General features: G+C 46.3%; 1 protein-coding gene across 3 annotated transcripts in view; it reads left to right on the forward strand.

The window, feature by feature from the left end:
• Positions 1-2,415: 2,415 nt before the first annotated feature.
• LOC307088424 (enhancer of polycomb homolog 1-like) overlaps positions 2,416-12,690 on the forward strand; it is a 31,817-nt gene continuing 21,542 nt past the window's right edge. For 2 of the 3 annotated variants that reach the window (XM_079754317.1, XM_079754318.1), the window contains exons 1-2: positions 4,900-5,359; positions 10,059-10,218. In XM_079754317.1, the coding sequence (XP_079610443.1) occupies positions 5,207-5,359; positions 10,059-10,218 (313 nt within the window). In that variant the 5' untranslated portion in view covers positions 4,900-5,206. Of the gene's footprint in view, positions 2,717-3,523; positions 3,624-4,899; positions 5,360-10,058; positions 10,219-12,690 lie in introns of those variants that run through there. The other variant, XM_079754319.1, reaches the window with a different exon arrangement.

Below are 12,690 nucleotides of genomic sequence, written 5' to 3' on the forward strand. Positions count from 1 at the left end.
ACACAGGTATATATATATATATATATATTCTCTTGCCAGGACCATTTGTGGACACAGTTCAGAGTCCTCCCACACCGACCACCAGCAGGTGTCCGGACCGCTGACTGCGGAGGAGAACCTCCGACCGTCTTCTCAATCAGCTCCCCCGCTGGGCCACACAAGCGGCCGTCCTCCCTTCACCTGGAGCCGGAGTCATCAGGCCGCTCTGTTCGTCACCGACAATGTTTGGCGTGTCGGATGTCTTCGGCTGCCTCTGCTTGGATCCTAATGTGCCATTTTGAAACTCTGGTTTCCTGCCCCCCCCCCCCCCCCCTTTGGTGGACTGCAGAGCCACTGAGTCGGATGGTGTTCTGGATCCAACTAGCCTCTTTCCAGGGGTCAGTTGTCTACGGGACGTGGAGAAATGGTACGTGCCCACATTGTTAAGACAAACTCAATTGATAAATATGTAGTGTCTGATTCTTTTCTTCCCTCCAGCCGGCCGTAAATAAATAAATAAGTGTATTATTTATGCTGGTGCTTTGTTCTGCTGTGTTGCCCGGCTCTGAGATGGTGAATGATAGCAAGGTGAATATTGTGCTTTATGCATTTCAAGTCCAGCGGCGCACACTGATCGTAACGTTGGTCTTTACTGCCCTCTAGCATACCACAGAGGAACTGCACTCTTCTGGAAATTATTGTGCAGTCTTTCTTTCTTTAATATGAAAGGAAATGTTTGTCTTTGGCGTCGCATCATAACAAACATTTACAAAACTGTCTGTGTCGTTTTAAATTACAGCATGATGCATTGGAATACAAACATATTTATGTTTTAAAACACGTCTTAAAACTCACTCATTTATAACCGACCTGTGTACCTTAGGGGAAGTGTGGAATGAAAATGTGTGCGGTGTGTGCAGATAATGTGCACCACCCTGCAGTGTCTAGTTGGGCCCAACTGCCCGTTCCATAATTGTGTTCAGAAGACCGGACGGCCTGTAGACTCTTTTACGTTGACTTGCTAAACACTAGGAAAGTGCTTTCCATTATCATGAGGCATATCATCATCACCACAGTTATCATCATTGCCATGATCATCATAATCATCATCATAGTCTGGCCTTTAGAAGAGGCCAAAGTGCAGTTTGTTAGGCTGAATCATGTTGGCACAGAGGAACAGAATGAGCTGCTCAGAATATATTGGTTGGTGTTGTCTGTCTGCCCGTAGATGGCTGCAGGCTAGCCTTGCTGGGGAGAAGTTAAGCAGCCCAGCAGAATTCATCCTCACAATGCAGCCTTGTTCGCGCCCACAGTGTCTGAGCCAGTATGTGGCACGCGGCGGATTGAACCGAGGCTTTTTGTGTGGGTGTGTCACAGAAATTGTTTTCATTTGTCTGTTTTCTCCGCATTTTCCTTCTTGTTTCATCATGAAACCAATCTCATCAGCACCAGCCCCGGGGAAGCCCTCTTCGGAGGTGAGACTTGTGTGGGAACAGGAATAGGATAGGGGTGGGGGAAGGTGTGTGACAATACAACCTGTTATATATGATGTGGTGTTTAATAAGAGCCGTTGTCAACAGCTCTGATTAAAGAGTCTGATCGCTGTGGGAACAAAGGTCCTCCTCAATCTCTCGTGGTTCATCTTTTTGGACCCATGGCTATACACAGACCGTACAGCATGAATCTGGAGCATCGACACCCTTATTTCACAAACATACTCAGTATTGTGGTGGCTGGGTTCATGCTGATCAGGAAGCAAACTGCAGATTGTCTCAAAAGATGCAAAAATAATAAAACTTTTCGAAAAACGTTAAGGGCAAGGGTTCCAAAAAAGTGTGACACGACCATTAAATCCAAAGTTAATGAAACAGAACTAGAGCAGTCTAGTAAGTGCTGTCTTTTTATTTTTCCACATAGCAAGAGAAGGTGCAACATGAAAGATGGAAACAAACATAGTTATGTTATATTGTAAATGAAATACTATTTATTATTATGCTATTATTGTTATTCTGTCGCGCACTTACTTTTTTATTTTTTCATTGTTGTCACTAGTTGTGATTGGCTGGATTTGCATCGAGAGAGAAAGCGTTCCCTCAACTCTTCACAGGCGATTGGTCGCCTTCGCTGTCCAATCACAGCTCAGATGCAAAGTGGCTTGGTGGTCAGTTTGAAGCTTTTCTCTCGAAGTAACCTCAGCGAATCCATGAAGATATATGACTAACATCGACACCCCTTATGGATCAAGCATGTTTTTGTTCTCGCCACGGACTTTAACCGACTTTCATCGGATCTGAACGTTTTCAGGTGTCATTAAAGGGAGCTAGCCATGCGTAGCGTAACCTCATTCCCAGGCGGAACGCCAGGACCGCTCTGCTCCAATTGCGCGTTATTGGCGAGGGGAGGGCGGGACTTTCAGCTCTATGGATTAAGCGACGAGAGGCAAGAGAGGTACTTCCGGTGGAGAGATATTTATCAATTTTTTCGAACATTTCCATATCATTTCTTACGTCGAACCTCGAATATAAATTATACTTGTGGTTGAGATACTTCACGTTATTCTAAAACCGTGAACCGCCATACCCAACCCATGGGACGTAAGAGACCGGAAACAGCTTCGCAGTAGACCGGTATAACGTTACAGCCCAGTATCCTCTCGGCCTTGGCGTAACAGTCGCTAGCATGACAACCAGGAGGAGATCATTGGTGTCCTCCCCTGTGGCTTGGTGGCTACCAGCAGGTAAGTTGCACCCTTTCCTTCCTCCTTCCTTTACCACCATCGATTAGGCTACGAATCGGCATGTATTGACAAAAGAAAAGTGTTTGCCTGGTCATCGTTTACACTATCCACACCGAGACTGAAGTGATGGGTTGTAGGGTGAGGATCTGTGCCAAGCCTCTGAGCTAACATTAGCAGAGTAGCTGTCAGCCATAGCCCCAGCTCCCCAGTGCACACAGCTGGGAGGCACAGGGCGATCAGCCCGGTGAAACCCCTCAAACAACACAAAGTGCCCCGTTTTTCCGACGGATCTCGTGTTATTTGTTGGGGGGTCTGTGCAGTGGGTCTGGGCTGTGGTGGTGGTGGTGGTTGCTGCCCTTGTCGTGTCATTCTGCTGTCCAACACACCTTGTGGTGTTGGATTACAGCTTGACATTTATCAGACGCCCCCCTTCTTTCTCTCTCTGTCGAATAGTTACACGGCTGTTTATTGGGTGTATTCGGTAACGTTGTGCTTACAATACTGTGTACGTAGTGAGGATAAGGGCGGCTTGTCAATCCATGTTGGTTGTTTGTTTTCATAGTCATGTAACATGAGTTAAAGTTATGCTTGTCGTTCTGCCATTCAAATGAGCTATGGTGGATGTGGGCAGCTAGTGAATCTGTGTTTAGTGAGGTGATTTACAGTTTACATTGTAGTTATCCAAACTGGGCTTCTGTATTTTATTGTACCATGTTGACAGAGCCTGACATCCCAGGTGTCCTATATTAAAAGGCTGTTCCCCCAGTACTTTCTCTCACACCCTGGCTCTGCTGTCCCGTGCATAAGGGAGGCCTGCACCGTTTCCAGACGGATGTTCATGCATATTGAGTGGGTCCTCTGAAGGGATTACCTCCAGCCATGGAAGGACTTCTCCCTCACCCCCAAGGTAAACTAGTAACATAAGGAGTTCACTGTTCCAGACGGAGAGAAATTTAAGTTAAACCAAACAGTGTTTGAAAGGGTGCGTCATGGGTAATGTAATTAGACAGACTTCATCGAAGTAAAGCTTTGTCAGGGTTTGACAAATTTAGGAAGGCTGTATTTTGCTAATTTCAGATTAAATTGGCAGCTTGGGGCGGTGCCTACTTGCCCCAGTCAGAAGTTTTACTATTGCCTGGGATAGTGTGCCCCCAGAAATAAATGGGGAAATATATGAATTGCTTAAGTATTCTAAAAGTAATGCAAGGAGACTGGTTTCCAGATACTCTCCATCACACGTTGGGGAAGTTAGTATAAATAAAGATAAATAAGTAAGAGTAATGTGTAGGAGGATTGAGCTAAAGATAAACCAAGTAATTTTCTCTTACCGTCGTGGGTGGGCTGGGAACTGGTCGAATGGTTTTATATATGTCCTCACTTCACTTATGGACTTGAAAATCTGCATTGATTGGAGTACGGACTTTGGTACCAATGGCTGTTCTGTAATATATTAAAAACCACACAAACAAACAAGTTGGAAATCCTGATAGAAGTAGGCTAGCTGTTCTTTTTGTGTTCTTCTCCTTGACGTCCATAGTGAAATTATGATTATCTTCCTTGCTATAACCGTACTTGTCTCATTTTCATTTTTTTGTTTGGTGTATTTTTGAAGTTAGTTCATAAAAAGTTGTGTAACTATCAAGGCCGTGGCTTCCGCAATGTCACGTTTCCACCACATGGCGGCGTAATTTGCAAACAATTGGTCCGACCGTATAAACTGGCCGGCGCTTTCATTTTGCATTGTATTGTATATTCTATTTAAATAACTTTAGTTTCCACAAGCCTACCATAGTATATCGTATTTGTACCAATATTAAATGCATTTACAAGAATAAAAAGCATTCCTTATGTATTCATCAATGTAAGCATGTGTAAATGTTCCTACATTCCCACTCTAGAATATCTAATATTATAATAGTCTAATAATCATTCAATACTCTAATCTACACATATCAGGAGCTTTTTTTTTACATCATCAATCCCATTTCCGCATCGAATGTAAAATAATAATATTAAAAGTCACAAGTGTACCACCCAAAAAGTTTCGCATCCAAACTTTACCCACCCGACCCCCTTATCAGCATCCATCCATCCATCGGCCGTACCCCTCCTCTCCGCCGCATCCCAAGGGCTCGGCGAGGCGCGCAGGCGTACGACGCTGCGTGGGAATGGCTGCATTGTGATCGAGGGGGTTGGGCCGCGCGGAAACTCACAGCACAGCCCTGCGAGGAGTCTGTAATGTCCGCCATGTTGGCCATGGCGTATTGAACCAGGGAGGAACAGCGGACCGCGGAGAACAGGGAGACCGACCGACAGCGACCGACACCCGGGCCTGCGCGGCTCCGTTCGCACCGCACCTTGAAGCCCGCCGTCCCCACCGATCGATTCACGGATAAACACCAGATTCCTCCATGAGATCTCGGAGCAGGGTTGCTGTTCATCTTGGCTTTGGATCGCATAGGTTCATGCTGCGCTGCATATTGTAGAGAAATGAGTAAACTGTCGTTTCGCGCCCGGGCGCTGGACGCCGCTAAGCCGCTGCCCGTGTTCCGCTGCGAGGACCTGCCGGACCTGCACGAGTACGCCTCCATCAACCGGGCCGTGCCGCAGATGCCGACCGGCATGGAGAAGGAGGAGGAATCGGTATGTTGGGAGCGCTGCTTCTGCACTTCATGACGGATCGCCTTTTGCCTTATTTTTCATTTGGAGAGGCGCTGCCTGCGCAGGCAAAGTGGCAAAATGGCCGCCATTGCTACTCTTTTTGTCTTCCGCGGACTACACGACGGATCTCGACGTGTAACGCGTCTCACGGCCCGGTTTCGCCGCGAACGTTATCGCAAAGTCGCTTTTATTTCGTGTTCGACCCGAAGCCCGTGTTGTGTCGAAAGGCGCCGCTCCAAACCGCCACCGAGAGCACAAAGGGAGTCACGTGACCCGTGTTTCCGCCACCATTTTGTTGGGTTTCTCTGTGGAGGGACGGCCGCGCCGGGCCTTTAGCGTAGTGCGGCGGCGTGGAGCGGCCGCCAGGGGGCGACAGGGAGCCCGGTGGCGGAGTGCGGCCGCCAGGGGGCGACAGAGAGCACGGGGGCTTCTGACAGCGAGCAGCGTGCCGCTGACAGCTCCAGCAGCCAGCATGGGCTGTCTGCACACCGGTGATGTCTGTGTTCGCCGCTCTGGACTAGTTGGTTTACGCAAATCATCTGTTGAGTCTTCTGTAGTTGTTTCGAGGCTACATGCTTTATTATTTTAACAGCGATGAGATTTATCTCCCGGAGGGGAACAATACAAATACAAAGTGCTAATGAAAACAAATATAAACGCTAAAGAAAACGGAACAAACAGGGCCAACAAATCAAACGGTATAATATAAATGATGTGTATGATACAAATGGCAGGGGGACGAAATATAACCATAATGGTGGTAACTGTTGTTTTTAAACCCCGTGCACTGGTGGACTTCATGCAGCAATGAGTCACCCGTGCAACCGAGTCCCCTGAAAGGAACTCTTTAACTTTACAGTTTAGCCCACAGCAACAAAGTTAATCCGTTTTTTCTTTCATCCAAACGTTCATTGAGTCTGTGATCCTTTCTTTATACTTGGCTGATGATGATTTTGTTTATCATCATCAGCCATTATCCTCAAATCAAAACGATCCGCAAACTGACAGCAGGAACCTAGCCAGCTTGTAAAATAACTACAACTAATGTACCCCATGCAAATGTTTTTGAATGTTTTGTCACTTGCTAATTATATGGGTGTTGCTGAATGCAAAGGAGGCAATTATGTGGTTCCTTCAATGAACGGATTGAGGCTGATTTTATAATGTCAATAATAATTTAGCCTTATTGTTCTCTCTCTACCACGTTTACTACCAATGCCTTTTGAGATGAGGCTGAATCCTCAAAAGCCTAGCCTACTTGGTATTTAGTATGTGCTGTTTTTAAACCCCAAAACCTGGTCATTATTGAACTAGTTAATTTTGTTGGTTTAGTGTGTCATAGGTTTTCGTCAAATGGGTCATTGTTTTCTAGGTTTGAGTGTGATTAGATAGAACCGTTTCGAAATCGGCCATCACAAGTGGGAGTGTAGGCCAAGGAATCTGCCAGGTCACTTTGTTTACCTTTTTCCTCTACTACGATTGGTCACATTGCCACTCTGAATCCCAATGGCTGCTGAAGAGTGGCAACAAACAAGGGAAAGTGGTGTAAAATCAGCAGAAATCTCCCCTGCCCAACCACATACACACAAGCGGCCCACTAGACACTGTTACGTAATGGAGTGACAGATGAGGTAAACAGGCCGTTTTACTACAGGACTACACACATGGCTTAGCAGCCTGACCTACATTCTGGCCAGCGAGACACGCTGTGTTCCTGTGTTGACAGCCTGCCTGTACAGGCACTGACCTCTCACTGGGAACACATCGCCCATGGCATGCTTCAAATATCCCAGCTGTATTTGACTATTTATCACTTTAACTACTATTAACAATTTAGCTATTTTTTAGAGATAATTTAGTAGTCACTTGGAGTGCGTGGCTCTCTCCTGGGTTGGCAGGGGGGTCTGGAGGGTCTCCATGACCTTCTGCTTGATCCTTGTGTAGGTCAGCAGGCGCTGTTATCCAAGGCTACTTGCAGGGGATTCAGATGCTGTCTTTTAGGAGTCGGTAGGGGACCTCTTGCGAAAGGATGCCTACAGGCTAGGCTGTGGACATTGATGTTGAAACTCTAACCACACTGCTTTCTTTCTCTGCGTAGTATAGCATGCTTCTGCTAATGTACTGCAGTGGTTTTGGCTGTGGTGTTGATCAGTTCATCAGCGTGGAACCGCTAGCGGCCAAACAAACTGGCTGCTTAGCAACTCTTGGTGCTAGTAGTTGCTTTAGCAGCTACGGACATTTATCTGCAAGCGCTTAAAACATGTATATGACTAAGCTGTATCACAACAAAATGGACACTCATTGAATATATCTGTCTGCACATTTCTTTTAAGAAGCATTCGGCCTTGTTTGATGGTTCTCAGTATTTGGGCTATAGCACTGTGTTGGCCCTGCAGGCTGTATTGGATAGCTGATGAGATAGCTCCATGTGCATCCTGAATGTATTTTATTGAGTAGGAGTACGACACATTATCGTCAAGGTAATGTGTGGGATGTGTCTGAAAGGGAAAATAAGTGTTTGTGCACCTCCAAGTTAAGGAGACTTCCTCAGCATTCCTCCATCACCTGCGGAAGGCCACACTTTGGTTGCCACGGTAACCTGCATGGGAATCGTTCCATCTGTTCCTCTGGGAGAACCCTAAGAGAACAGACTGTGTGTTGGGGGGGCTGAGTTGATGTCGTCTCCGCATCTGCTGCTCTTAAACTGGGTTGAGACGGTGGTTGTTGTGGAAACTGTGGGCGGGGGGAGTGGGGGTCCCCCCTGAAGTCATACGGGGCAAGTTTCAAACCCTCCTACCTGTGGGCCATTCATGAAGGACCCACTTTCCCCCTAATTACTGTTGCAAATGGCCCCCGTGTTTATAGTCTGCAGTCTGGTCTCTATCAAACCCTCGGGGTACAATAGGATACCCCCGGGCTGGAGGCGGTCCCAGGGTGTACCCCTCGGTGTCTGGGCAGACAAAGCCCCCGGCCTCAAGGTGAGACCCAGCGCATGGGGTGGGGGTTGGTCCTCCCATCATGGCCGTGTGTGTCATTGGTTCCCCCTGTGCGCGTTCCCGTCGGACGGAACCCAGGGGAGGTCAGCGCTGTGTCCCTGGGAGCGCGTGGCTCTCTCCTGGGTGAGGTGGTCTGGAGGTTCTCCCAGGAGCTGCTGCTTGAGTCTTGTGTAGTTTAGAAGCATGCTATTGCATGCTATTACAGAGTCTATTCTTCCATTAGGCTCGTGTGCCTGATACGGACTGCTAAGTGAAGACAGGAAAGTTGAAAAATTGGAAATTGAAGCAGCATTATGGGCAGGATAGTCGAGGGGCCGTTTAGGGTGTTCTGGCTTCTGGCTGAAAAGTTCCGGGTTCAAACCCTGATGTTGCAGTTTAAATGCATTCTGCATCTTTGAGCCTGAAGGCTAAGATGGTAAATTGTCAGAGGAGGATATTGCATAGGACCACAGTTCAGCATCGCTACAGGGCATACTGCCTCCTTAGTGAGCGCGCTAGTATGTAGAACAACGCACTGCACATCCCCTGTGGTTCTGAAGTCTGTGGTCGTAGCGCAAGCTAAAAACCTGAGACCCTCCTCACGTCTGTGTTAAGTAATTGTCAAAGCGGACCTGCATTAGCTTCCACCAAACAGGCAGTAAGTGATCTGTGGGTGATAAAATGGTTTGTTTTCTCTTAGTCAGATTAAGTGAATTGGGTTGTTTGCTAGCGTCTGTGGATATTTGCAAGCACTTGATTAATTGCTATTAAATGGTTGCTGGATTTTTTTTCATTGAAGAGTGAAACAATTACTACCTGACCTTTGAGTCACCGACAATATCACTTGTGTTTTGTTATTCTTTAAAAGGCATTTATCTTTCCGTGCGTCAGCAATGTAATGTCGAATCTACAAGAGCAAAACACTGTCAAGGTCTGCTTGCTGTTGCTCTCACCCCCTCACTGCTTTGTGAATGAGTAACTATCAGGTTAAGAGTTCTGTGACTGTATTTCGCCACGGTTGAAAAAATTTTAATTGGTTGAATTCCTGGCCTGGATTGCGCTTTCTCCGTCCTTGTGGGCAACTTTTATTTAATTGTTGTTTTGCAGTCGACGGCAGAATAAACACTTTCAGAAACAAATTCAATGTAACCGAATCCGATGGAGCGGACTGGCCCCTTGAGTCCACCAGGTTACACGTTGTGCCCTGAAATATACATGGTAACACTTTAATGGCCACTTTAATATACCGCGTCAGTAAAGTGTAGCTGTCTGCAGAACTGCTGAGGTGTGCCAGCAGACTAAACCTTAAACTGGTGCGCTTGGTTTAATCTAGTGTCTGGACAAGCATAAACAAGTCTATTGCGAAGGCACATAATATAGTTTGAAGCCACTGTGTGAAAATATTACCCCGTCAACTGGTTCTAAAGTTGCGAAATGTGAAGAAAAGTTGCAAGGAAAGAGTAATCTTTCCTTGCACCTTTTCATGTTAGTGTATGACTTGTGGCCGAAAGGTGCTACGTTAAACCCAAATGTTGGGGTTTAACCTGGCACCCTTCTTGCATCTCAATCACAAGTATCGCTTCCTGTACATGTTTATTTCCTCCTAAGTCTCATGATAAGATGATGCGCTAAATATTAAGTTGTGAAGGACACATGAAACACCTCTGAGTGAGACTTCTTCCTCCTCACCTCCTCTCCCCCCCCAGGAGCACCACCTACAGCGGGCCATCTCGGCGCAGCAGGTGTACGGGGAGAAGCGCGACAGCATGGTGATCCCGGTGCCCGAGGGCCAGAGCGACATCGCCTACTACGAGTCCCTCTACCCCGGGGACTTCAAGATGCCAAAGCAGCTCATTCACATACAGCGTGAGTAGGCTGCCGCCCGCGCCCTCTCGCCTGTGTAGTGTGGACGGTATTCTCCCGAATAGGATTTTAGATTAATATCTTAAAGCTGATGGGAGACGTGCTCAGATATGGGGGAGTTCACTTTGTCAGTTCACCGGTCAGTTCACTTTGTTCTAGGGGTGTAACGGTACACAAAGGTCACGGTTCGTGTGAGCCAATCATGTTGCTGCAGGTGGAGTAGTAGAATATAAAATTAAGTGTAAAGGTTTCAAATTGACACTTTGTAGACTGAACACTGTAAAACCAAACCTATTAAAGTCCCCTCCTGAAAGCTCCGTCCACTCTAACAATATACCTTCTACGATCAAACTAAACTAGAATCGAGGGGAAAATGTCCAGTTGTTGGTCTCTTTCCCAGGCTCTGTGCTGTCTCCCCCAGAGAAGTTAGCTTATAACGTAGGACTGCTGGATCTGAGATTATGTGACTGTGTCAACAGGTCTTATAAGTCCATGCTGTTGCTGTTGAATTTGATGCTAGTCTGGATAAGCTAAGAAGGGATTTGTTTGAAATGGTTTCCTTTTTAAGGTTTGTTAAATACATTGGTGTATTTGCTTGTTTCAAAGGGTGTTACCGTTATGTTTGCATTGTGTGTTTGTTTGCATCTTTCTGGCTCTGTGCAAGAGTCAAGGGTTATTTGAGGTAAAGGTGTGTGCGTGCGTGCGTTGTAGAGAGAGTTATACCGGTTTCTAGAAGTAGTAAGGCATGAGACATAAACTAGCTATAATTGTTTGGCTTTAAATGTTTGTGGAATTTTTAAGGTGTGTGTGATCTGTGAAGTGTTCGAGGTTGCATTCATGTGAGATTGAGAGCGAGAGAGATGGCTCGAGAAAGGTGAGCTGAGGGTAAGTGAATGCCTCACCCGGTGGGACGCCTGTGCTCGGGTGTTTGATGCTGAAGGCTTCCTGCTGTCTTTAAGTGTTTGAGTAAAGAGTGAGGGAGAGGGAGAGGTTGTGGAGGTGCACCCTGATCTTTGAGACTGCTTTGTGAGAGACTCAGAGAGGGCTGTGTGGCTGCTGGCTCCACGATGGACTCTTGTTAAAATCTGGGGAAGACTTTATGGACGTAGGCTAGCTCAACGACAGCAGGCTATGCTCGCAATGCCTCGGCCAATATCTGCCCACATGTTTAGAGGCCGGGAAAGGGCTGATATGTTTTGTCCCCATGTGGCTGTGTGTTTACACGCATAAAACTATATCTGTGATGTCAGCGCAACTTATGATCTGCTCTGTCCATGTTCAAAAAACTTGAATCTACAAATAGTTTGCTGTTGTGAGGCGTGTAAACTCCACTCTTGGCATCGCCAGGACTGGCCTCAGGCATTTGGTAATGGTTCACAATGTCCAACATGGCTTCAGTGGTGAAATGTGGTTGGGCAATAGCGCAGTATGTCCTATGTAGCTGTACTTGTCCCCCCCCCCCACTCACACGCTCCTCCCTTAATCCTCGGATGCCTGGGAGGCATGTCTGTGACTGTATTGCTGCGATGAGGAAACTACTCCTTACTGGGAGGGATCTGGCAACCTGGCCGATGAATATGGTTATGTCATCAGCAAAACCGATGTTAAAATGACCTCGGGGGTGTGGCCGCCTCCCAACACGCTGGTGACTCAGAAAGTAAACAAGGGTATTTTCAGCAGAGTAAAGGCTCACGGAGGGATACAGCTGGCCTGCTGTTATGCACCGTTACTACGAATAAGGGTTTGGATTCGACAGAATTGCTCACTTCTCTAAATGCCGTTGAATCAGAATAAATTGGAGAGGGCCTTTTTGAATTTGGATGCGTTTGTGAAGAGTCTCAACACTGGATTATGTAACTACCCTGGGAGCGTTTGAATTTGTCTGGCCCAAATCTCTGTGGTCCATACAGATCCCTGTGGGAGTCTGACTCATAGGCTAATGGGGCTCTACAGAATGAGGGATGGAAAAGCAAAAATGCACAATATTGTACAATAACAGTGGAAAACTACTAGGGGTGCAACGGATCACATAACTCACGGTTCGGATCGTGTCACGGTTTTTGAGTCACGGGTCGGATCATTTTCGGATCAACAACAATAAAAAAGATAACAAGACAAATGTGATTTTAAATAATTCTTCAAATGTGTAAAAACTAAATAAAGTGAAAAATTAGGCAATAATCCTATTTCCTTTAAACATAGTCAATATTTAAAAGAATTGCAACCTAAGGCATTATTCCTTCTTCTTATTAACATCGATAGTAAATAATCCTGAATTAAATTCAGGATGTCTGCATTGCCTGGGGAGAGTTTAGAGTCTACACTCTCCCCAGGCAATGCAGACATCCTCATCTTTTTTTTCATCAAGTATGGTAGCGAAATACAGTTTCTGTCGTATTTTATTTGGCATTTTGTAAATTCGTTGATTTCTGTTGGAAGACTCATTGCTCATTGCAAGGTGGGTTGGTTGTAGTC

This window comes from Pollachius pollachius (assembly GCF_949987615.1).
Source record: "Pollachius pollachius genome assembly, chromosome: 17".
Classification (NCBI taxonomy): Eukaryota; Metazoa; Chordata; class Actinopteri; order Gadiformes; family Gadidae; genus Pollachius; species Pollachius pollachius.